Source organism: Phalacrocorax aristotelis, chromosome W (genome assembly GCF_949628215.1).
Source record: "Phalacrocorax aristotelis chromosome W, bGulAri2.1, whole genome shotgun sequence".
NCBI classification, from domain to species: Eukaryota; Metazoa; Chordata; class Aves; order Suliformes; family Phalacrocoracidae; genus Phalacrocorax; species Phalacrocorax aristotelis.
The window spans coordinates 27,075,397-27,100,566 of NC_134310.1; the positions used below are offsets into that span (position 1 = coordinate 27,075,397).

Consider the following 25,170-nt stretch of genomic DNA (forward strand, 5'->3'; position numbering starts at 1 on the left):
CCTTTAACATAATACACAGACATCAGTCCCTTAGTTCATGGACCTTCCCTGTAAAATGTCCATTGAGTTCACCCAGTCCATGACTCTGGGCTCCATCTGTCATATCAGTCTTTCAGGGTGGGAGAGATGGTGTGTGTGGCGTTGGGTTGCTGCATACCGAGTCAGCCATCGTTCCATCACTGCTGCACTTTGCTTGTTTCACAGTCTATCTTCCATGGGTTGGGAGGCTCGTACTCTGATATCATTGATACAACATGGAGGTGACACACAATATTATATAGCAGTTTGCATTGTGCCATTCAGTTCATTGGCTGTTTTCGCCCAAAATCAAATCCCCTTGAGGCACACATCGGATTTCTCCATCCTCCCGCATCACCCACCAAGGGCACCCAGGTCCTCGAGCAAAAGCAATCCCACGAATGGGTTTGCCTTTGCCTGAGGCAGGAAGAACCCAGACTGTTTTGCCCAGCATACTTTTTGCGTGCACTACAGGGACTCTATCCCCTTCCACAGTATGTAGGATTTCTGACTGGGCAGGGCCAGCTCGATTGGCAGATTCCCCTTGTGTTGACTAACCACGTGGCTTTTGCTAAATGTGTATCCCAGTGCTTGAATGTTCCACCCCCCATTGCTCTCAGTGTAGTTTTTAACAGTCCATTGTATCTTTCGATTTTCCCAGAGGCTGGTGCGTGATAGGGGATGTGATACACCCACTCAAGGCCATGCTCTTTGGCCCAGGTGTCTATGAGGTTATTTCAGAAATGAGTCCCATTGTCTGACTCAATTCTCTCTGGGGTGCCATGTTGCCACAGGACTTGTTTTTTGAGACCCAGGATAGCGTTCCGGGCAGTGGCGTGGGGCACAGGATATGTTTCCAGCCAGCCAGTTGTTGTTTCTACCATTGTAAGCACATGGCGCTTGCCTTGGCGGGTCTGTGGGAGTGTGATATAGTCAATTTGCCAGGCCTCCCCATATTTATACTTCAGCCATCGTCCCCCATACCACAGAGGCTTTACCCGCTTTGCTTGCTTGATTGCAGCACACGTTTCACATTCGTGGATAGCCTGCGCAATAACGTCCATGGTCAAGTCCACCCCTCGATCACGAGCCCACCTGTATGTTGCATCCCTCCCTTGATGGCCTGAGGTGTCATGGGCCCACCGAGCTAGAAATAGTTCACCCTTATGTTGCCAGTCCAGATCCACCTCAGCCACTTCAATCTTGGCAGCCTGATCCACCTGCTGGTTGGTTTGATGTTCTTCAGTGGCCTGACTCTTGGGGACGTGAGCATCCACATGACGTACCTTTACAACCAGGTTCTTTACCCGAGCAGCAATTTCTTGCCACAGTGTGGCAGCCCAGATGGGTTTGCCTCTGCGCTGCCAGTTGCTTTGCTTCCACTGCTGTAGCCAGCCCCACAGGGCATTTGCCACCATCCAGGAGTCAGTATAGCGATAGAGCACTGGCCACTTTTCCCGTTCAGCGATGTCTAAGGCCAGCTGGATGACCTTTACCTCTGCAAACTGACTCGATTCACCTTCTCCTTCAGCAGTTTCTGCTACTTGTCATGTAGGACTCCATACAGCAGCCTTCCATCTCCGGTGCTTTCCCATAAGGCGACAGGACCCATCAGTGAACAGGGCATATTGCTTCTCACCTTCTGACAGTTTGTTATAGAGTGGGGCTTCTTCAGCACGTGTCACCTCCTCCTCTGGTGATATTCCAAAGTCTTTACCTTCTGGCCAGTCCATAATCACTTCCAAGATTCCTGGGAGACTGGGGGTTCCTACTCGAGCCCGCTGGGTGATCAGTGCAACCCATTTACTCCACATAGCATCAGTTGCACGGTGTGTAGAGGGGATGTTTCCTTTGAACATCCAGTCCAGCACTGGCAGTCGGGGTGCCAGGAGCAACTGTGCTTCAGTACCAACCACTTCTGAAGCAGCTCGAACCCCTTCATATGCTTCCAATATCTCTTTTTCAGTTGGAGTATAGCGGGCTTTGGACTCTCTGTATCCCTGACTCCAAAACCCTAGGGGTCGATCTCGGGTTTCCCCTGGCACTTTCTGCCAGAGGCTCCAGGTAGGGCCATTCTCCCTAGCTGCAGTGTAGAGCACATTTTTTACATCTTGTCCTGCCCGGACTGGCCCAAGGGCTACTGCATGAACTATTTCTTGTTTAATGTGTTCAAAGGCTTGTCGTTGCTCAGGGCCCCATTTGAAATCATTCTTTTTCCAGGTCACTTGATAGAGAGGGCTTATGATCAGACTGTAATTTGGAATATGCATTCTCCAAAAACCCACAACGCCCAAGAACGCTTGTGTTTCCTCTTTGCTAGTTGGTGGAGACATGGTTGCTTTTGTTGATCGCATCCATTGGAATCTGACAACGTCCATCTTGCCATTTGATTCCTAAGAACTGGATCTCTTGTGCGGGTCCCTTCACCTTACTTTGTTTTATGGCAAAACCAGCTTTCAGAAGGATTTGGACTATTTTCTCTCCTTTCTCAAAAACTTCTTCCGCTGTGTTGCCCCACACAATGATGCCATCAATGTATTGAAGGTGTTCTGGAGCTTCTCCCTGTTCCAGTACAGTCTGAATCAGTCCATGGCAAATGGTAGGACTGTGTTTCCACCCCTGGGGCAGTCGATTCCAGGTGTACTGGACGCCCCTCCATGTGAAAGCAAACTGTGGCCTGCACTCTGCTGCCAGAGGGATTGAGAAGAATGCATTAGCAATATCGGTTGTGGCATACCACTTGGCTGCCTTTGACTCCAGTTCGTATTGAAGTTCTAGCATGTCTGGCACAGCAGCACTCAGTGGCGGTGTGGCTTCATTCAGGCCACGATAGTCTACTGTTAGCCTCCACTCCCCATTAGACTTCTGCACTGGCCGTATGGGACTGTTAAAGGGTGAGTGGGTCTTACTGATCACTCCTTGGCTCCTCAGTGGGTGAATGAGCTCATGGATGGGGAATCAGGGAGTCTCGGTTGGTGCAATATTGCCGCCGGTGCACAGTTGTGGTGGTGATCAGCACTTGTTGTTCTTTGATCCTCAGCAACCCCACAACAGATGGGACCTTCAAGAGACCGGGCAAGGTAGACAGCTGTTTAATTTCCTCCGTCTCCAAGGCAGCTACACCAAAAGTCCACCTGTACCCTTTTGGGTCCTTGAAATACCCTCTCCTGAGGTAGTCTATGCCAAGGATGCATGGAGCCTCTGGGCCAGTCGCAACGGGGTGCTTTTGCCACTCCTTCCTGGTTAGGCTCACTTCGGCCTCCAATACAGTTAGCTCTTGGGATCCCCCTGTCACTCCAGCAATGCTGATGGGTTCTGCCCCTATATAGTTTGATATAGTTTCACAGGAGTCATCTCCAGAGGCTGAGGGCCTGTGTTCTTTTTCCAAACGCTTTGTCAATGTCCTCTTTCCCAGAAAGGGATCCCAGTTGTTTGGCTTCTTTTCCCTCTAGTTCCAGGCTACTGGCCACATTATCCCAGCACATGAGCAGCCAGGTGACCATGTGCTCACCTGAACAACGGCTGAAATCTTTTCGCATATCTCGCAACTCACTCAAGGACAGGGATCGGGTGGTCTCTATTTCATTTATGACTTCTTCCTCCTCACCTCGTGATGGCCCTGATTTTTCATCATCCCATTCTAAATGAGTTGACGTCCACTTCCAATATTTCTTCTTGTGTATGGGGGCGACTGATACTGGCACGGGTTGATTCTCTGAGTCAGCTCCAGTACTTGTCATGAGGGTTTGAGTAGCCACAGTGCTTGTCATGGGGTTTGAGTGGTTGTAGTGCCTGTCACTTTGCCTTTCAGTCCAGAGACCTCCTCTTCCCCTTTAGGAGCACTGAATACTGTTGAACAGGGCTCGGTACGCATGGGTCAGGCCCTAGCACGTTGCAGTTATCTGTGTCTCTCTGGAGTTCCCAGCATAACAACATACTTTCTCCAAATATTCTACTAGTTTTTCAGGATTCTGCACTTATTCAGGGGTGAAACCCCAAAACACTGGGGGTGCCCACTGCCGTAGGTATTTGCCCATGCTATCCCACATGCCTTGCCACTCGTGACTATCAAGCCTTGGGGCAGATCTCAGGATGATATTCTTAAGTTGCTTAATCAAAACCAAAACAACATGCCCATAAACTAAGAATAAGTGCACCTTAACCACCCAAGGATGTTCAAGATACAAAAAGGTTGTTGTAATAAAGGCGGAGACATCATAGAAGAAAGTTGCAAAGATACTATTATATATTTATCCATATAAAGTCTCTCTGAGGAGGAGGTATAATTGCTAATTGCCTCAACAAGGTGGGATCCAAAGTACAGTAAGGGTTTCAGCAAAAACCCCAAATACCAGATAAAGCTGATAACCAGTGTTTGCATAACAAATCTCTTAGGCAAAATGTTACTAATCACAGCAGAATACAGCAGACTCAACAAACCAACACCAATCTTTAACACCAACTGCAAAAATGAGAACATGGTGCTGTGACCAGCAGCTGTTATTATCTCCAACCCTTGAGCCCCACGTTGGGCGCCAAAAAGACTGTCGTGGTTTAGCGGCAGCTCAGCCCCACACAGTCGCTCGCTCACTCCCCCACCAGTGGGATGGTGGTGAGAATCAGAAGGGTAACGCTCTTGGGTTGACATGAGAACAGTTTATTATTAAAATTAATAAATAAAAAAAAAACACAAACAAAAAAATGCAATGGAAAGGAAAACAATGAGAGGTGTGAAACCCAGAGGGGGAGGGGGATGAACCACCAAATCAAACTGCACATAACGCAGCTGCTCACCACCCGCTGACCCAACACCACACCTACCCGAGCTGCAACTGCCCCCTTAATATACTGGTCATGGTGTCACATGGTATGGAATGAACATCCCATTGACCAGTCGGGGTCAGCTGCCCTGGCCGTGGTCCCACCCCTCCAAGCCTCATGCTGATGTGGCAGAACTCGGGAAGCTGGAAAGGTCTCTGACCACCACAGTGAAGAGAATTAACCCCTTCTCAGCCAAAACCAGCACATAAGGCTAAAATTTCTTGCATTCTCTCCGCTGCCTGCTTAGCCTCATAGTCAGCCAATCTATTACCTTTTTCCTGTTCAGTGTTACCCTTTGGGTGTCCTTGACAGTGCATGATGGTGACTTTGGTTGGCAGTTGAATTGCCTTTAATAGGCGAAGTATTTCCTCTGCATGCTTAATCTGCCTTTCTTGTGCAGTTAGCAGTCCTCATTCTTTCCAAATTGCTCCATGAGCATGGACAACTCCAAAGGCGTTTTTGGAATCTGCCCATATATTTATCTTTTTCCCTTTTGCCAGCTCCAGGGCCCTCATTAGGGCAATAATTTCAGCCTTTTGAGCTGATGTTCCAGCAGGTAGTGATTGAGATTTGATTATTTTGTTCGCTGTTGTCACCGTGTATCCGGCCTTTTGAGTACCTTGTTGGACAAAGCTGCTTCCGTCTGTGAACCAGGAATCTTGTGCATCTTCCAGAGGTGGTTCTTTCAAATATGATCTGCTAGAATATACAGTCTCTATGGTCTCTAAGCAATCGTGTGTAAATGACTCAGATGTCACCCCACTGAGGAAAGAAGCTGTGTTCGTAACATTAGTTACTTCATTATTAGTATTGTCTGGTTCAATTGAAATGGCCTGGTACTGTAGAAATCGGGATGGGGAAAGCCAGTGATTCCCTTTCTGTTCCAACACAGGTGATGCTGTGTGTGAAACCAGTACTGCGATCTTTTGGCCTGAGGTGAATTTCCAGGCCTCCTGAATATTCAGGACCACAGCCGCCACAGCTCACAGGCACCCTGGCCACCCCTTGCTTACTTTGTCAAGCTGTTTAGAAAAACAGGCCACAGCTCTTCTGTAGGGTCCTAGCCGCTGAGCTAGGACTCCCAGAGCTATACCTTGTCTTTCATGGGAAAACAGCCAGAAGGTTTAGTCACATCAGGTAGGCCCAGGGCCGGGGCCTTCATTAGGTCCTTTTAAGTGTCTTGAATGCATTTTGAGCTTCTTTGGACCAGACCAATCGAGTGGGGTTGTTTTTCAAAAGTTCATACAAAGGTTTTACTATTATTCCATAATTATAAATCCATAACCGGCACCAACCTGTCATTCCCAAAAAGGTCCTGAGTTCTTTTACCATCTGAGGGAGGGGGGTTCTGCAGATGGCTTCTTTTCGTTCTGTTCCTAATTCCCGTTGTCCTCCAGATAATTCATATCCAAGGTAGGTTACTTGTTGCCACACCATCTGAGCTTTCTGTTGAGAGGCTCGATACCCATTTAGTCCCCAAAAGTTCAACAAACTGATAGTCCATTGTATACAGTCAGGTTTTGTTTCAGTTGCTATTAATAAGTCGTCCACATACTGTAAAAGGACTCCTTCCCTGGAGGGAGGAGCCCACGTTTGAAGTTCTCATCCTAATAGATTTCCAAAGATTGTTGGACTGTTTTTAAAACCTTGGGGTAACACTGTCCAGGTAAGCTGGGTTTTCCTGCCAGTGGTAGGGCTTTCCGATTCAAATGCAAATAAATTTTTACTTTCTTTGGCTAAAGGCAAACAGAAGAATGCGTTTTTTTAAATCTAATACTGTAAACCATACTTGATTATCCCATAATTTAGTAAGTAAGGTATAAGGATTAGCTACCACAGGGTGTAGGTCTTCAATAATCTTGTTCACTTCTCTTAAATCTTGTACTACTCGATTTCTACCTTTTTCTCTTGTCTCCCTTGCTTTATTTTAACCAGTGGATCCGCTAGGGTAGATGCCCTAGGTCCCTGTCAATCGAACTCTGTTTCAGCTATCAAGGTCTGTGGGGTCTCCTTGAGCTTTGGGCATTCATTTTTCCAATGTCCTTTCTCCTGACAATATGCACACTGATTCTTTCCCAGTCCCCCTCTATTTCCAAAGGGCCTGCCTTCCCCTTCCTCATCCTCTAAATCCTCCTCTGTTCACCATTCCTCTCTGTTCCAAGGCCGCCACCATAGCTGTTGCCATCACTTTCATCAGTTTTCCTCTATCCACATTCTCCCGATCCCTCTAAACTCTCCATGCCTCCTCATGCAATTTCTCTAAGTCTCTTATTTCCAGTTCTTTTAACTTCTGTAGCTTCTTTCTTATATCTGTAGATGATTGCCCCAAAAATAGAGAAACAAGTTGTTCTTGTCCCACATCCGAGGAGGGATCCAGGGTAGTGTATTTTCGCATGGCATTTCTCAATTGATCCAGAAATTCACTAGGGGTCTCTTTCTGCCCCTGTTTGACAGCACATAATGCTGACCAATTTACAGCTTTTGGAATTGCATTTTCTAATCCCAATTTTATCCAATCTTGGTATCTTTTTAATAATCTATAATCACGCCCGTCATTGGGGTCCCAACGTGGGTCAGTCAGGGGAATGTAATTGTCCACATTCCCTTGTAAGGTTCCCCCAGTAATTTGGGCCTGCACGTGAGTTTGTGCAGTTTTTAATACTAATTGTTTTTCTGTTTCCGTCACTTCCCCCAAAATCAAATCTACATCTGTCCACTCAGGGTCCTGGGTTTTTAAAATTATTATTCAAATTGTTTTGCCACTTGAGAGGGGTCATCCTGGCATCCCCCAGCTACCTCTTCCCAGGCATCTAAATCAGTAGTGGAAAAGGGTACTTTTACTCTAGCCGGTCCTCCTGCCCCTGTTACCTCTCGTAATGGAGCCAGGAGTTGTGGAGCTTTCTCTGTTCTGTTCCTGGTCCGTGCTGTAACAGGAGTAAAAGCACTTATTGCTCCTTCCTCCTCGCTGTTATCATCCGTTTCAGATAACAATGATGGATGAGGGGGAGACAGATTAAGGGGTGGAGGGGGCAATCCCAAATCCTGAGGTTGATCCTCTATCTCCTCCCTTTTCTTTCTGGGGTTTGTTATTTTCAAACATCTCTGCCCAATACTACATGCTGAACAGCATCTCCTTATTTTCTCCCACTCCTTCTTTTCACTTCACTTTTTTTTTTTTTTTTTTTTCTGAAGATAAAACCAGGGCATCTTCTGGTGGGATATTAATACCGCAATCTCTCTGCCACTTGGATGATTCCGCAAAGTGGAAAACATATCTGCATGCATAACCTCATCCCACTTTCCTTCTTTCCTTAAAAACATCAGCTGCAATACAGTGTTTTCTTGTTCACATTCCCACCCGGCGGTCCCCCTATATCTTTCCAGTGTGCTAGGATACATCCTAGGGGCTTTTCTTTGGAATTTTGCTGCTCTGATTCCCCCCCATTCCGTTTTCTTATTTACGAGACACACAGGATGTTAATGTGTACGTAGATAGCACAATGTTGGTCCGTAATGAAGTTAACAATTGCTTCGTTCCGGTCATACCTTTTGCGAGACGGCGGAACCGAGGGTCAGAACTCCACACTTGCTTTGCAGCTATGCTGCGTCTCAGTCACTCATTCATTCACCAGTCACACCAGAGTTAACTCAGCTCATTCATACTTAGTTATCAATTTTACAATGCCTGATGGGTATATCCAAATTCAATGTCAACAAGCCAGTATCTGAGTTCAGTATCAATAAATCCCTACCACCAGAGTACAATACTTATGTAACCCGCATAAGTGTACCAATACCAAAAGTACGCTACTGCAGAAGTACGAAGCCTAACCCGCGCCTGTACCCACGTACTAAATACCAGAGTACACCACTCACGACGAGTGTGCATGAAACCAAAAATACAAACACTTATAAAAGTTTTGTACCCAATACAGAACAACCAAAGTACGCTACCCACGATGAGCGTGCACCACCAGATGTATCCCTCAGGCACTAGTAGCCTGGATACACGGCACTCTGCGTAGGATGTCTCCTATGGCTTACAAGAATCCCAAATGACCAGTCCCAAATTCCAAAACAGAAAACCAGAACTATTTAAGAATACCTTTATTTCTTTAGATGGTCCTTGTCTGCTCCTGCAGTGATCCAATTGAGGCGAGGAGTCCCTCCGGGAAATCCTGGAGGTACCCTAGGGAGTCCTGTTCTCAGCAGGTCCTGCAGCTGAGTAGAGCCGGTCCCATCTGGGGTGCCAAATTGATGCTGTGAAAAGCCGAAATCAGGACTCAATAGTCTGAATGACTATTAAGCAGGTATTCTTTATTGCAGCACTGGACGTGCAGGGGATCACTCCTCCTAATGCGTGTGCCCGCACAGGGTTAGTTGCATATCTTATACAAGCTCGACATACATATTCATTAGTTTTCTAACAAAATATATACATATTCATTAATGTTCCAAGAACTCATTATCATGTGCAAATGTCCTCTGCACATGCCTGTTGGTGTCTCCGGGCGGTCGTCAGGGGTCTCTGGATGAAGGATATATTCTTCCTCACTGTGCCCACTAGTTAACTTTTGCTTTTGCACAAACTCAGTTCTGAGCTCACGTATATACTGTCCTTGAGGGATAGTCTGTTCTGGTTTAATGTTTGCTCTGCAGCTCCTTATCTTTATGGTTCTGTACATCTGTTTTTCTAAGGTCAAATGTTGTTGTCATAAATTTTTGTTTAGGCGCTTCTTGTCTTGAAGCCTTTCTGACTCCCCAAAGCAACAAGTTTTAGTCATAACAGTTCTAACTCTATCACCCCCATCCCGCTCTGAGGGGAGTGAGTGAGCAGCTGCATGGTGTTTAGCTGCCTACTGGGGTTAAAGATCATCAGCTTCATACAAAAAAAAATTCAAACAAGTGGCTAAAATGCTAATTAAAATTAGCTTCATGTGCTGATTAGGATTGCTATAAACTGTAAATTTCAAGTTTCTTATACTATAAACTAATCCTTTCTATGCAGAACATACAGATCTTGCTTTCAGCATGTTTCTGAAGTAACATCAAGTTACTTATGCCCTTGTTGGAGAACTAAACATGATTCTGCTCCAGTATAACTGAAAAATCTAGGCTGTTTTTTCCATTCCTCCCCTTGTCCCAGTAATTTAGATGAATTTGCAGGCAAAAAGAGCTCAGTGAAGAGAACTCAAAACTGTTGCCTAAACTTAAATTATTACTCTGTTTAGGTCAATTATGGTGGCTTTTTTTCTTACGGTTCATACTATATATACACTTGTTAATATTGTTTAAAGCCTTTTTTTCTTCTCTAATTAATAATTTAATAGATTAATAGAATAGCTGATATCTGAAGGGAGTACAATATTTTTGTAGAAAAATTTAACACTGGTTTTGTGGGAGTAGGGGGTGACAGACTTACTGCATAGTCCCTACCTCATTTGTAGGTCTTATCTGATGAAAGCTGGGCTGTCATCTATTTCATAGAGTAATAGTGTTACAGCAAGTCTGTCAGTATAATCAGAATGTCCGAATGTGTGTGGCTGACTAATGTCTTTCATGAGTCTCCTGTGTCCCATGAGTTCAGATCTATTCCTTGCTTAGATCTATAAAAAACTTTCTTAAAATGTAGAATTTGCAATACCAATATTCTAATTTTAAATAAATAGAAATAGTGAACTCTGAAACTAAAAAACTTTGCTGCGTGAATTGATGGGTATATTTTGAAGGAGAGATAAGGTAATAAAGATTAATATCTCTTACTATAAGCTTTGATCTTGTTGCATTGTTCTGGAAATCTGCTTTATCCTATGAGCTGATCGAAGTTGGAATGTAACTGTTTTCTGTTGCAGATGAACCGACACGGTCCTTGAGTGGTCTCATCTTGAAGAATAATGTAAAAGCGCATTTTCACAACTTTCCAAATGGGGTAGCTGACTTCATTAAAAGTGAATGTCTGAACAACATTGGTGATTCCTCCCCCTTAATTAGAGCTACTGTAGGTAAGTTTACTCTTATTGCTGTCTTCTGCATGCTAAAAATGTTAGTGATATAAGTGAAAGCTGCACTAGTGAGAGTTATTAAACTTCTAAAACTGTTTGCTTCTGATAATTGTCACAACTACACCATGTTTTGATGCCGATATTAATCTTCAGTGTGAATATATGAAAGTCACACTTATTTTTGCTTCCTGTTGTCTTAAAACTGATTTAGCAATTCAGTTCATATCTCTTGAAACATCACTGAACATAAGTTTACTTGAATCTACTGAAATTCAGCTTGCTGCCAATTTTTATACCTAAAAACAAGAACAAGGTAAAGGTCTGACTTCAGAACTATTTCAGCACTCTACTTGCATCAATGAAAGACTTCTGTTAAATGATTTCTTCCCTGCCTCCCCCCCCATATGCACACCCCTTCAGGGAATCATTGTACCATGTGTGACTGTGCCGGTTTTGGCTGAGGAGGAGTTAATTCTCCTCACTGTAGTGCCTGCGGTGGTCAGGGACCTTTCCAGCTTCCCATGCTCTGCCAGGTGGGCAGGAGGCCAGGAGGGGCGGGGCCACAGCCAGGGCAGCTGACCCCGACTGGCCAATGGGATGTTCATTCCATACCATGTGATGCCATGACCAGTATATTAATGGCGGCAGTTGGTGTGAGGGGGTCAGTTGTGGCTTGGGGACTGGCGGTATCAGGTTGGTGGGTGGCTGTGTTACGTGTGGTTTGTTTCAGTGGTTCATTCCCCTTCCCTCCCCGGGTTTCGTGTGTCTCATTGTTTCCCTTTCCATTGCATTTTTGTTGTTGTTGTTTTATTTTAATTATTAAAATGTTCTTATCTCAACCCACAAGCGTTACCCTTCTGATTCTCTTCACTGTCCCACCGGTGGGGGAGCGAGTGAGCGGCTGTGTGGGGCTGAGTTGCTGGCTAAACCACAACAGTGACACACATTAAAAAACAGAAACTCATTAGGTTAAATACCTTCTGTCAGAAAACAGTAGATAAAGCGTGGTGGTCAGAACATCAGCTAGAAACAGCTTTGTTGCATGGATTTCTGATTTCCTAAATACTGTGTTTTAGTATGCTTCTTCCATAACATGCACATTTGCGGTATTTTTACTTATTTCTGGGTAATGTTGCTTTCCTGTCTGCTCTTTGAGAATTATTTCCTCCAGTTACTACAATCATAATAATTTTCCTTGTCCACTCCAAAAACTGGGAAAAAGTAAAATACATGTATATTTAAGTACAGTAGAAGAAAATGGGGATGTGTCATGGTTTAGCCTCAGTCAATAACTAAGCACCGCACAGCTGCTAACTTGCTTCTCCCCACCCCTGTGGGGTGGGTGAGAGAATCAGAAGGGCCAAAGTAAGAAAACTCATGGGTTGAGATAAGAGTTTTTAATAATTAAAATAAAATAGTAATAATAATATAATGAAAAGGAAAATAATGAGAGAGGTGAAACCTCAGGAGGAGGGAAAAAAAAACCCTAAACAACAAGTGATGCAACTGCTCACCGCCTGCCGACTGACGCCACCAGTCCCCAAGCTGCGATCACTGCTTCCCCCGGTGAACTCCCCCCAGTTAATATACTGGGCATGACATTACATGATATGGAATATCCCTTTGGTCAGTTTGGATCAGCTGTCTTGGCTGTACCCCCTCCCCTCCCAGCTTCTTGTGCACCCTGCAGAGCATGAAAGGCTGGAAAAGTCCTTGCCTAGTGTAAGCACTACTTAGCAACAACTAAAACATCGGTGTGTTATCAACATTGTTCTCATACTAAGTCCAAAGCACAGCACTATGCCAGCTGCAGTGAAGAAAATTAACTCTATCCCAGCTAAAACTTGCACCCAGGGTGGGTGCAAGTTCAGAAAGGAATTCAGCTTATATCAGCTGCTTTCTGTTATAAAATAATCTACCGGTTATTGCTCCTTTAGAATACTTGGCTTTTTCTATAGGATTCCTTCTTCAGGCATCTGGGTTTAAGGACTTGGGACTAGAGAAAAATGTCCATCTCTCTGCTTTTTCCTGCTGTCTCATCCCTTGTGAAGCTGCTTTACTGTGAATTTTAATAATGCCCCATTTCCTTAATGACAGTAGAAACAAGTCTTTTAGTGGCAGGCACTCTTGTGATTTTAGGTTGTAGAAGAGTTGTGCTTGCTTGTTTGTTAATAAGAGTTGTTAATGGAGTACAATGGAGCTGACTAAAGAATATAGAAATATATTACAGCTCTGTTTGGATTGCTGTCTTAGGGTGGTTGGGTAGTGGTGGCGGCAGCTGGGGGAGGGGACGGGGTGTGGGCTGTTGTTTGGTTTTGAGCAGTTTATTCTTCGCTTTCTCCTAGTAGGAAACATTTGTGGATTAGTAGCTCAATCACTGTTGAGCTTTAAGTGGTCCTTGCAGGGATTATTCAAGCATATATAAACTCTGAAGATGCGTACCAACTGATGAACTGTATGCTTGCATAATAAGAGTTACTATATTTATAGTGTGTTTTGTACCCTCCTGTGTGAAGTAATTAAATGTTGGATCTTTGTAGGCTTCTGTCTTAATAGTGAAGTTGGTCCAGTACTTGCTGGTCTCTTGATACCAGCTAGGTGTAAATATATTGCTACCTGCCTAGGCTGCCTTGGTAGCATGTGGGTTGTCATGTGCTAGTCATAGCTGGTCTTTGAGACGTGTACATGTTTTTGATGTTCAAGCTCTATCAATTTAATGAGCCAACTGCAAATAAGATCTCTGGAATTCTGAAAGGAAGATGAGCGAGTACATCAAAACAGCATCAGGGGAAAGGTAATGCAGCCTTTGGTCTCTGGCATCTGGTGCTAACCAGACAAAAGCTGATACCTTCTAACCAAGATGGAGGCAATCACATTCTCAGAAGTCACCTCACTGAGGACAGTGAAGATGGCAATAAGAGTCTATTTTAGAACTGTGATTTGAGTCCAAATGGTAAATACACATTGTTGTTTCCTTACTTAGCTTTTCCCCGTTTTAACCCCCAAATGAGTAATGGTGTGGAACTTCTCTGTGCTGTGTGGTACAGGTTTTAAAAACCTTTGTGTCAACATTGAAATATGGATTCAGGTTCAAAAAAAGATGGCTGCATGTGTTGAGGACCCACAAACTTACCAGGAAATAAATGCATCTATTTAGGAGGTGTCTGACTGTTAAACACTCAAACTATTTCCCCTGCTTAAGAGTAGTGGCAGGACTGGAAAGCTTCATTGCAGAAGGAAAATGAAAGTTAATGATTGCCCTATGAGGGGGGGAATTTTGTCATGAAGCTCAACTTAGAACTGCAGAGTTCAGAATTCAACTTAAGGAGCTTGTCCTGGTTTTGGCTGGGATAGAGTTAATTTTATTCACTGTAGCTGGTATAGTGTTGTGTTTTGGATTTAGTATGAAAATAATGTTGATGATTACACCAATGTTTTAGTTGTAGCTAAGTAGTGCTTACACTAGTCAAGGACGACTTCAGCTTCCCATGCTCTGCCTGGGGCACAAGAAACCAGGAGGGGGCATAGCCAAGACAGCTGATCCAAACTGGACAAAGAGATACTCACAGAATGATAGGGGTTTGGAAGGGACCTGTGGAGATCATCTTGTCCAACCCGTCTGCTTGAGCAGGCACACCCAGAGCAGGGGGCACAGGACTGTGTCCAGGTGGGGTTTGAATGTCTCCAGGGAAGGAGACTCCACAGCCTCTCTGGGCAGCCTGTGCCCCTGCTCTGTCACCCTCACAGTAAAGAAGTTTTTCCTCATATTCAGGTAGAACTTCCTGTGTTCCAACTTGTGCCCATTGCCCCTTGTCCTGTTGCTGGGCACCACTGAAAAGAGTCCGGCCCCATCCTCTTGACACCTACCCTTCAGATATTTATAAGCATTGATGAGATTGCCCCTCAGTCTTCTCCAGGCTAAACAACCCCAAGTCTCTCAGCCTTTCCTCATAAGGGAGATGCTCCAGTCCCCTGATCATCTTGGTAGCTCTCCGCTGGACTTGCTCAAGCAGTTTCCTGTCCTTCTTGAACTGGGGGGCCCAGAACTGGACACATCACTCCAGATGTGGTCTCACTAGGGCAGAGTAGAGGGGGAGGATAACCTCCCTTGACCTGCTGGCCACGCTCCCTTTTAATGCATCCCAGGATACCGTTGCCCTTCTTGGCCGTAAGGGCACAGTGCTGGCTCAGGGTCAACCTGCTGTCTACCAGCACTCCCAGGTCCTTCTCAGCGGAGCTGCTTTCCAGCAGGTCAACCCCCAACCTGTACTGGTGTATGGGGTTGTTCCTACCCAGGTGCAGGACCCTACACTTGCTCTTGTTGAATTTCATCAGGTTCCCTTTGGCCCAGCTCTCCAGCCTGTCCAGGTCTCGTTGAATGGCAGCACAGCCTTCTGGTGTATCAGCCACTCCTCCCAGCTTGGTATCATCAGCGAACTTGCTGAGGTTACACTCTATCCCTTCATCCTGGTCATTGACTGGACCCAGTACAGACCCCTGGGGAACACCGCTAGTTACAGGCCTCCAACCTGCACCATTGGTCACAACCCTCTGAGCTCTCTTGTTGAGCCAGTTCTCAATCCACCTCACTCTCCACTCATCCAACCCACACTTCCTTAGCTTGTCCATGAGGATGTTATGGGAGGCAGTGTCAAATGCCTTACTGAAGTTGAGGTAAACAACACTTACTGCTCTCCCTTCATCTACCCAGCCAGTCATGCCATCGTAGGATGCTATCAGGTTTGGTCAAGCATGATTACCCCGGTGAATCCATGTTGAATACTTCTGATAACCTTCTTTTCCTCTACATGCCTGGAGATGACCTCCAGGATGAACTGCTCCATCGCCTTTCTGTGGATGGAGGTGAAGCTGACTGGGCTATAGTTCCCCAGGTCCTTCTTCTTGCCCTTTTTGAAGACTGGAGTGACATTTGCTTTCTTCCAGTCCTCGGGCACCTCTCCTGTCCTCCATGACCTTTCAAAGATGATGGAGAGTGGCTCGGCAAGAACATCCGCCAGCTCCCTCAGCTCTCATGGGTGTATCCCATCAAGGCCTATGGATTTGCGAGGATCCAGTTTGCCTAGGTGACCTCTGACCCTATCCTCCTCAACCAAGGGGAAGTCTTCCTTTCTGCAGGTTTTTTTTCTCTCTCTTCTGGGGGCTGAGATGCCTGAGGGCCAGCCATATCAGTAAAGACCAAAGCAAAGAAGGCATTCAGTAACTCTGTCTTCTCTGCATCCTGTGTCACCAGGGCACCCACCTTGTTCAGCAGTGGGCCCACTGTACCCCCAGTCTTCCTTTTACTGCTGAGGTATTTGAAGAAGCCTTTCTTGTTATCCTTGACATCCCTTGCCAGATTTAGTTCCAAGTGGGCCTTGGCCTTCCTTGTTGCATCTCTGCATACCCTGACAACGTTCCTATATTCCTCCCAAGTGGCCAGTCCCTTTTTCCGCATACTGTGAACCTCCTTCTTCCTTTTGAGTTTCTCTAGAAGCTCTTTGCTCATCCATGATGGTCTCCTGGCTCCTCTGCCTGACTGCTTCCTTATAGGGATGCACCGATCTTGAGCTCGGAGGAAGTGGTTCTTGAATACTGTCTGGCTCTCTTGGACCCCCCCTACCTTCTAGAGCCCTAGCCCATGGGATTCCTCCTAGCAGGTCTTTGAAGAGGCCAAAGTTGGCTCTCCTGAAGTCCAGGGTTGTAAATCCTATTTTTTGCCCTGCTTCTACCACACAGTATCCTGAACTCCACATTCTCTTGGTCACTGCAGCCAAGGCTATGCCCAACCCTCACATCCTCAATGAGTCCTTCTTTGTTTGTTAGTATAAGGTCCAGCAGCACATCTTGCTTCATTGGCTCCTCCCCTACTTGCATCAGAAAGTTGTCCTCGATGCTCTGTAGGAACGTCCTGGATTGTGCACGCCTTGCCATGCTGCTTTTCCAGCAACCATCAGTGTGCTTGAATATTCCATATCATATAATGTCATGCCCCATGTATTAACTGGGGGGAGTTGGCCAGGGTGTTGGTCCGTGGGTGGTGAGCGATTGCATCATTTGTTCGGTTTTTTTGCACCACTTCCCCCCCCCCCCGTTTCATATCTCTCTCATTATTTTGCTTTTCATTATATTATTATTGTTATTATTATTGTTTTATTTTAATTATTATACTGTCTTTATCTCAAACCATGAGTTTCCTTACTTTCGTCCTGATTCTCTCCCCTGTCCCACTGGGGTGGGGGGAATGAGCGAGTGGCTGTGTGGGGCTTAGTTGCCAACTGGAGCTAAACCATGACAGAGCTACAGAGGCAAAACACCACCCCAAAACCCCCAATCTTTCTTCTGTCCTGTTATTGGCATGGAAATACTGAAGCATAGTTTCTTTTTCTTTATGTTCAGATTTATTATTGCAGAGTTGATGCTATAAACTGGGATTGCCTGTAATTTTAATAGTGACATAAGAGATGCTGTCATGACAATTACAATTCTGTTTTTACCAATTTCCGATAGCCCTCTTACTGCTCAATTAGCTCAACTGCTGTACTTGTTAGTTTTCACATTTGTCAAGTGAAATATCAACAGATTCTGTAACACTGATTTGTAATTAAGTTCATTACACATCAAAGACCACCTTTATAAAGATTTTCAGTTTCCAATTTCTAACCTTGAAGCTTAGTATGTTGGTCAGAAGGAAAGGCCTTGTTTAAATGTCAACCCTAGCCCAAACCTGTCAGACAGCTGTAAGCTACTAAACTGATTATTTCTTTACTTTGATTATTGTTCTGATGTCTGTGTTGCAGAGAAAGACACAAAGGCAAATCTCTGGTGTATACTGTTGCCTGCTGGCTAAGTAAAGCAGCAGGCAAGTGGAAAATATTTCACATTTTGAAAGGAGAATGAAGCTCATTAGAAGCCCATGTAGATTTTTTTTAACATGAACATAAGTGCCTAAAAACTTTATTTTATATAGCTGTTCCCTCATTGTTCTTAAAACCTTTTGCAAAGCTTCAAATGCTATATGTATTGTTTCTTTAAGTTCTTGATAGTCTGATATTTAATTTTTGTCCCCACCAAAGTGTCTCTTCATCACTTAAAAAAAAAAAAAAAATAAATAAAACAAAACAAAACTACCACCCAACCAGACCGTTTGGATCTTCTGAAAACTTCTAGGATCTTTAAAATATTTTTAAAGCAACTCTTCCAAAACTGCCAACTCCTTTAAGACGTATGACTTCTCTCACATGTTGGTCTAGAGGAGTTCCAGGAATTTAATTCTTAAGATTGTTTCTCAATTCATGTTAATTCTACAAACTTGTGCCAGATCTAAGTCAGGGAGACGGTTTTGCAATTTAAGTACTTTGTCTACATTCATTTATTTTGTTCTGTTTATGAAATTTAGTTTAAGGTGTTTTTTTATAAAAGCATGTCATTATGGTCTAGCAACAATAAAACATGTATTTTCTTTTAATGCATCTGATATTCTTTGCAGGACCATAATATTCAGGGGAAATAGTCTTCAAGACTCCATAGATATCCATAGGCTTTTGGGAATCTTTTCTATTAAGGTGCAACTATGAAGACAACTGGATACAAACTACTTATAGAGCTGTAAAAATAGTAAAATTTCACCTCTGTCTTCATTTTTGTCCTTTGTCGTCTTGGGTTCTCTGGCCTTATTGCATCAAAGGAAACACAATGCAAAATATCTTTGTGTCTTGCCCAGAATGTCCTTTCGTTTGTAACTTTGTCCTGTATTCTTATATATTTCATAAGAATTTTAATATTTTACTCTAAAGTGTAAACACATCCATTGGAATCTAACGATGTCCATCTTGCCACTTGATTCCCAAGAACTGGATCTTCTGTGCAGGTCCCTTCACCTTACTTTGTTTTATGGCAAAACCAGCTTTCAGAAGGATTTGGACTATTTTCTCTCCTTTCTCAAAAACTTCTTCCGCTGTGTTGCCCCACACGATGATGTCATCAATGTATTGAAGGTGTTCTGGAGCTTCTCCCTGTTCCAGTACAGTCTGAATCAGTCCATGGCAAATGGTAGGACTGTGTTTCCACCCCTGGGGCAGTCGATTCCAGGTGTACTGGACACCCCTCCATGTGAAAGCAAACTGTGGCCTGCACTCTGCTGCCAGAGGGATTGAGAAGAATGCATTAGCAGTATCAGTTGTGGCATACCACTTGGCTGCCTTTGACTCCAGTTCATATTGAAGTTCTAGCATGTCTGGCACAGCAGCACTCAGTGGCGGCGTGACTTCATTCAGGCCACGATAGTCTACTGTTAGCCTCCACTCTCCATTAGACTTCCGCACTGGCCATATGGGACTGTTAAAGGGTGAGTGGGTCTTACTGATGACTCCTTGGCTCTCCAGTCGACGAATGAGCTCATGGATGGGAATCAGGGAGTCTCTGTTGGTGCAATATTGCCGCCGGTGCACTGTTGTGGTGGCGATCGGCACTTGTTGTTCTTCGACCTTCAGCAACCCCACAACAGAAGGGTCCTTTGAGAGACCGGGCAAGGTAGACAGCTGTTTAATTTCCTCCGTCTCCAAGGCAGCTACACCAAAAGCCCACTTGTACCCTTTTGGGTCCTTGAAATACCCTCTCCTGAGGTAGTCTATGCCAAGGATGCATGGAGCCTCTGGGCCAGTCACAATGGAGTGTTTCTGCCACTCATTCCCGGTTAGGCTCACTTTGGCCTCCAATACAGTTAGCTCTTGGGATCCCCCTGTCACTCCAGCAATGCTGATGGGTTCTGCCCCTATATAGTTTGATGGCATTAAGGTGCACTGTGCGCCGGTGTCCACTAAAGCTTTATACTCCTGTGGGTCGGACGTGCCAGGCCATCGGATCCACACAGTCCAGTAAGCCCGGTTATCCCTTTCCTCCACCTGGCTGGAGGCAGGGCTCCTCTAGTCCTGATCATAGTATTTGTTACTCATTTTTTGTAAATATGAATCACAAGTGTCTCTACTAGGATCAGAAAGAATATCATCACTTCTACTCCTCTCTCTGGGGAATTGGTTACTGGAAACTGGACCAGCAGCTTTCCTGGAGGAACCCCCCTGAGTGACTGTTTTTCCTTGCAGCTCATGTACCCATGCCTCTAGGGTCGAGGTAGGCTTGCCATCCCACCTCCTCATGTTCTTTCCATGGTCACACAGGTAGAACCATAGGGTGGCCCGTGGTGTGTATCCTCTCCTTTGAGCAAAGGGAGGCTTATTCCTAACAGCTGAGACACTACTCTGTAGAGGTGGGGAGTAGGATATATCGTCTTTGAGTTGCTGGACCTCTTGGGACAGTTTCTCTGCAGCTGAGACGAGGGAGGAAGAGAGATTTGCTTCATCTTTCCAGGACATTACTGCCAATGAGTTTTTATATGAGGATGGTGTACTCTCTACAAGCTTCTGCCACATGCGTTGTGTGCACGGGGCTTCACCTGGATCTTTGGTTGACTGTTCATAGTCTAGGTCGTTATAAATCATCTCAAGCACAGCTAATTCCCTCAGGTACTCAATCCCTTTCTCCATGGTTGTCCATTTTCCTGGGCGATATGTAACATCTTCCTTGAAGGGATACCTTTCCTTCACTCCGGACAGGAGTCGTCTCCAGAGGCTGAGGGCTTGTGGTTTTTTTTTCCAATTGCTTTGTCAACGCCCCCTTCCCCAGAAAGGGATCCCAATTGTTTGGCTTCTTTTCCCTCTAATTCCAGGCTACTGGCCCCTTTATCCCAACATCAGAGCTGCCAGGTAACAATGTGCTCACCTGAACAACGTCCAAAATCTTTTTGCATATCCCAGCTCACTCTGGGATAGCGATCAGGTAGTTTCCGTTTCTTGTACGAGTTCTTCCTCTTCCTCCTCCTCTCCTTGTGATGGTCCTGCCCTGCCATCATCTCCTAAACAAGCTGACTTTCCCTTCCAAGATTTCTTCTTGTGTGGGGGGGCGACTGATACTGGCATGGGTTGATCCTCTGATTCAGCTGCAGTGCCTGTTGTGGGGGTTTGAGTGGCCGCAGTGCTTCTCGCTTTCTTTTTTTTTTGTCTTTTCAGATCCAGAGGCCTTCTCTTCCCCTTGCGGGTACTGAATAGTGTTAAACAGGGCTCGATAGGCATGGGCCAGGCCCCGGCACATTGCAGTGATTTGTATCTCTCTGGAATTGCCAGGGTGACAACATACTTCCTCCAAATATTCTACTAATTTTTCAGGATTCTGCACTTGTTCAGGGGTGAAGTCCCGCAACACTGGGGGTGCCCACCGTCTTAGGCATTTGCCCATACTATCCCACATACCCTGCCATGCATAGCTATTGAGCCTTGGGGCAGATCTCTGGATGGTATTTTTAAATTGCTCATTAACCTTAGAGCTGAAAACAGTCTGCCAAAGCAGTATCAACAGATATATCTGAACTATCCAAGGATGTTCAACATACAGAAACTTTGTTGCAGTGAAGGTGGAGACATCATAGAAGAAGGTAGCAAAGATGCTGTTCTGTATTTCCTCCATAAACAACTCTCAGAGGAGGAGATATAATTGCTAATTGTCTCCATGATGTGGTACCCAAAGTACAGTAACGGTTTCAATATAAACTTCAAATACCAAAAAAACCTCAAGGCCAATGTTTTTAAAACAACTCTTCCAGGCAAAACATCTCTAATCACTGCAGAGCACAGCAGACCACAAAAACCATCACCAATCTTTAACAGACACAGGAAATACAAGAGCATGGTGCAGATCAGATAAACTAATGTTGAGAACAGAGTCTGTGCTGTGACCAGCAACTGTTATTATCTCAAACCTTTCGAGCCCCATGTTGGGCACCAAAAAGCCCCAGCCAGCAACTAAACACCACGCAGCCGCTCGCTCACTCCCCCCACCCCTGTGGGATGCGGGAGAGAATCGGAAGAGCAAAAACAACTTGTGGCTTGAGATAAGAACAGTTTAATAATTAGAATAAAATAATAATTATGAGAATATTGATTATGATAATAATAACAATAATGATAATATAATAAAAAGTAAAAGGGAAAAAAACCAGAAACACAAATGATATAACCGCTCACCACCCGCTGACCGATGCTACTGGTCCTGGAGCTGCAATTGCTTCCCCCCTCCCCCGGCCAGCTCCTCCCAGTTAACATACTGGGCATGACGTTACATGATATGGAATATCCCTTTGGCCAGTTTGAATCCGCTCTCTTAGCTGTGCCCCCTCCCCTCCTGGCTTCTTGTGCACCTGGCAGAGCATGGGAAGCTAGGGGAGTCCTTGACTAGTGCAAGCACTGCCCAGCAACAACCAAAACATCGGTGTGTTATCTCAACATTGTTTTCATACTAAGTCCAAAGCACAGCACTATGCCAGCTGCAGTGAAGAAAAATTAATTCTATCCCAGCTAAAACCATGATACAAAGAAAAAGTATATATGGTGATTAGCTTAGGAAAACTTTTTTCATCAGTTGTCACTTGGGCAATTACTAGTTGAGGCAAAATGGACTTATAATTGGTCCTAGTTTATAAGGAGCCTTCCCCATTCCTGTCACCTAATTGGGTTTTCCTGCGATTTCTGTATGTGCTGGAAATGGCATTAGTGACTCTTTGGGCCATCCTATCTGTTTTCTGGATCTGAATCAGCCAACCCCTACAGCTGATCACTGGATGACCTGCTATAGTATGTAACCTCTTAGTAGGTATCTTAGTCTTAGAATGTGTCTTTAATGTTTTGTGTAAACAAAGTTGTGAACGCATAATTTACCTTTGGGTTATAAATTTATTGAATGATAGCTTCCTATGTTCATCCTTTTGTATCATAATAAAGAGGAGGTGACCTGAGGTGGATATTATCTCTACTGGAGGTCAAGATTTGTGTTTTAGTAAACTTAGAGCAGAAACTGCTCTGCGCTATTTGGGCATTACTTATTTCGTTAACTGCAATTACTTTGTGCTTGACTTCTCACATCTGAGCCCTTCATGGTAGCAGGAAGGAACAACCTGCCTTTGCATTTCAAAGCCCTTCAAATAATATTTGTAATTTTTTTAATCCTTCCCAGTTCTTAATAAAACAAGAGATTTCTTAACTCCTTAGATCTTTGAGAGGAGTAAAATGAGAAAAATTAGTGTGAAACCTCTGAAGATATGACATTTCGTTTCCTTTATTCATCTGATTCACTTAGGCATTCTGATAACAACCATTGCTTCAAAAGGGGAATTACAGAATTGGCCCGAACTCTTACCAAAGCTTTGCATCCTGTTGGATTCTGAAGATTACAATACCTGTGAGGTAAGGAGACTTTTTTTGAAATGGTTTATCATCTAAATTTGATTATTTTTTGTCTCTCTTCATATATCTATATATAGTATTTTGTGTGTGTGTGTGTATACACATGTATATAATCTCTTCAGAGAACAGCGGCTCAGATTTGATACTACTTATTCTACCTGCATTCCATGTTCTTAGTGTTCATTCAAATGAATTTGTTTTCTTTGCATAAAAGCAGAATAAGACTGTAGATGGGTAGTCATAGCATCTCAGTTGAGAAGTGTCCTAAAGTTACTACTTTGTGATGCCCAGTCTTTTAGGCATTGTCAAGTTGACCCTGAATTTTCTCTTACTTAATAGTAGTGTTGTTCATTCTTCTTAAAACTTAATCTGGAGATGTGATCTGTCACTGCTGTATCAGGCTAGTGTGAAATGAATTTTTTTGCTTGGTGTTTATGAAGGAAAATAAATACCAACTCAACTGTTTTAAGCTATGAGGAGAAAAAAAAAAGTCTTGTCTGATTTTAAAAACGAAAAATCTGTGATCACACAATTTTAATTATTTAATGCTGTCTCCATAAGTGTGTGAAGCATTTTGTATAAAATAATCTTTAGAAATGACAGTGGTCCAAGATGTCATGCTGTTATGTAGTGTGTTAGTGTTTTCTTACAAAAAAAAAAACCAACCAAAAAACCCATACTTGAAAAACAAATTGACCATCATGTCCAGAGTTCTGTTTTCCTCTATAACAAACCATTAAAGGAAATAAAATTGTATATAAAGTTAAATTTGATGCTTCTGCAATTTGTAATTTATTTTTTCAAATAAGATCTTGCTTTTAAGCATTTTTACAAATATGATTGAATAAATGAGCATTGAATGCTAAAATTAAAATTACTACTTTTCTCTTATAGACTTATCCAGCTTGATAGCTCACAGATGACAGTATAAAGTGCTTAAACATCCTTAAAGGCTTTTTATTTTAATTGAACTCCATATTTAGTTAACTACATTTACTTTGTTAATTAGCCACATTTACTGTGGTGGTATGCTAAAATTACCTGTTCTGTAGAAAACCTGAAATGTTGCTTTCTTCAAAATATAAAGGAACAGATTTATTTTTTTTTAAACAGGGTGCATTTGGCGCTCTTCAGAAGATATGTGAAGATTCTGCTGAAATTTTAGATAGCGATGTATTGGACCGACCACTCAATATCATGATACCTAAATTCTTGCAGTTCTTCAAGCACAGCAGTCCAAAAATAAGGTAGGTTTAGGTGTTGTCCTGAAGTTACCAGTTAAAAATTTATTTACATGAGCAGCGAGGTTAATATTTTGTAGATCAGTTTAAAACATGCACTTTTTTTAAATGAGTCCTGCATGTGCAAATGTGAGAAGGCACAGATATTTCATGCATCAGTAATTTTCACGCTTATCTGCTTATTTAATAGATCAGCCTCACCTCTTTATACATCTTCCAAATCTAGAATCTGTCTGACTGAAAATCAAACTTTCTTTTTAAGATTTTTGTATCTTATTATGAACATTTCAATGCTGTGTTTAGAATTTCATATTCTCATTAGAAAAAGCTATCTTGCATTCATTTTGTAATGACTGCAGCAATGGGAGAGTAAAAAATATTTTTCTGCAAGAACTCAAACTATTATCAGCAAAATAGTCTTCTGCTTTAACTGCACCAAAACTTAGAAAGCCTCTTTATCTTTCGACAGGATCAAATTAAATGGGTTCAATATCTTTTTACAGTATCAATCTCTCCAAAGTAACATAAGTATAGGATAAAAGAAAAATTCCAGAATTAATTTGTAATTGCTAATATTTATCAATAAGAACAGTAGCTTTTACCCTGAAATGAGCCAGCAATGTGCCCTTGCCACAAAGAAGGTATCCTGGCCTGGAGTGTTGCCAGCATGGGAGGTGATCCTTCCCCTCACCCTCCAGGTGAGGCCACACCTGGAATATTGTGTCCAGTTCTGGACTCCCCAGTACAAGAGAGACATGGAGCTACTGGAGGGAGTGCAGCAAAGGGCCACTAAGATGTTCA

At 43.7% G+C, this 25,170-nt stretch overlaps 1 protein-coding gene and 1 long non-coding RNA gene across 5 annotated transcripts in view; one reads left to right on the forward strand and one right to left on the reverse strand.

Moving 5' to 3' along the window:
- The window catches only part of LOC142049855 (uncharacterized), a 704,768-nt gene that overhangs the window by 363,003 nt on the left and 316,595 nt on the right, over positions 1-25,170 (reverse strand). The window lies entirely within an intron of this gene.
- LOC142049846 (transportin-1-like) overlaps positions 1-25,170 on the forward strand; it is a 72,883-nt gene that overhangs the window by 16,924 nt on the left and 30,789 nt on the right. For all 4 annotated transcript variants that reach the window (XR_012657841.1, XM_075077942.1, XM_075077943.1 and 1 more), the window contains 3 exons: positions 10,692-10,841; positions 23,022-23,128; positions 24,242-24,375. Coding sequence is in view for 3 of the 4 variants with exons in the window: in XM_075077942.1 (XP_074934043.1) it covers positions 10,692-10,841; positions 23,022-23,128; positions 24,242-24,375 (391 nt within the window). In the remaining variant the exon portion in view is untranslated. The remainder of the gene's footprint in view (positions 1-10,691; positions 10,842-23,021; positions 23,129-24,241; positions 24,376-25,170) is intronic.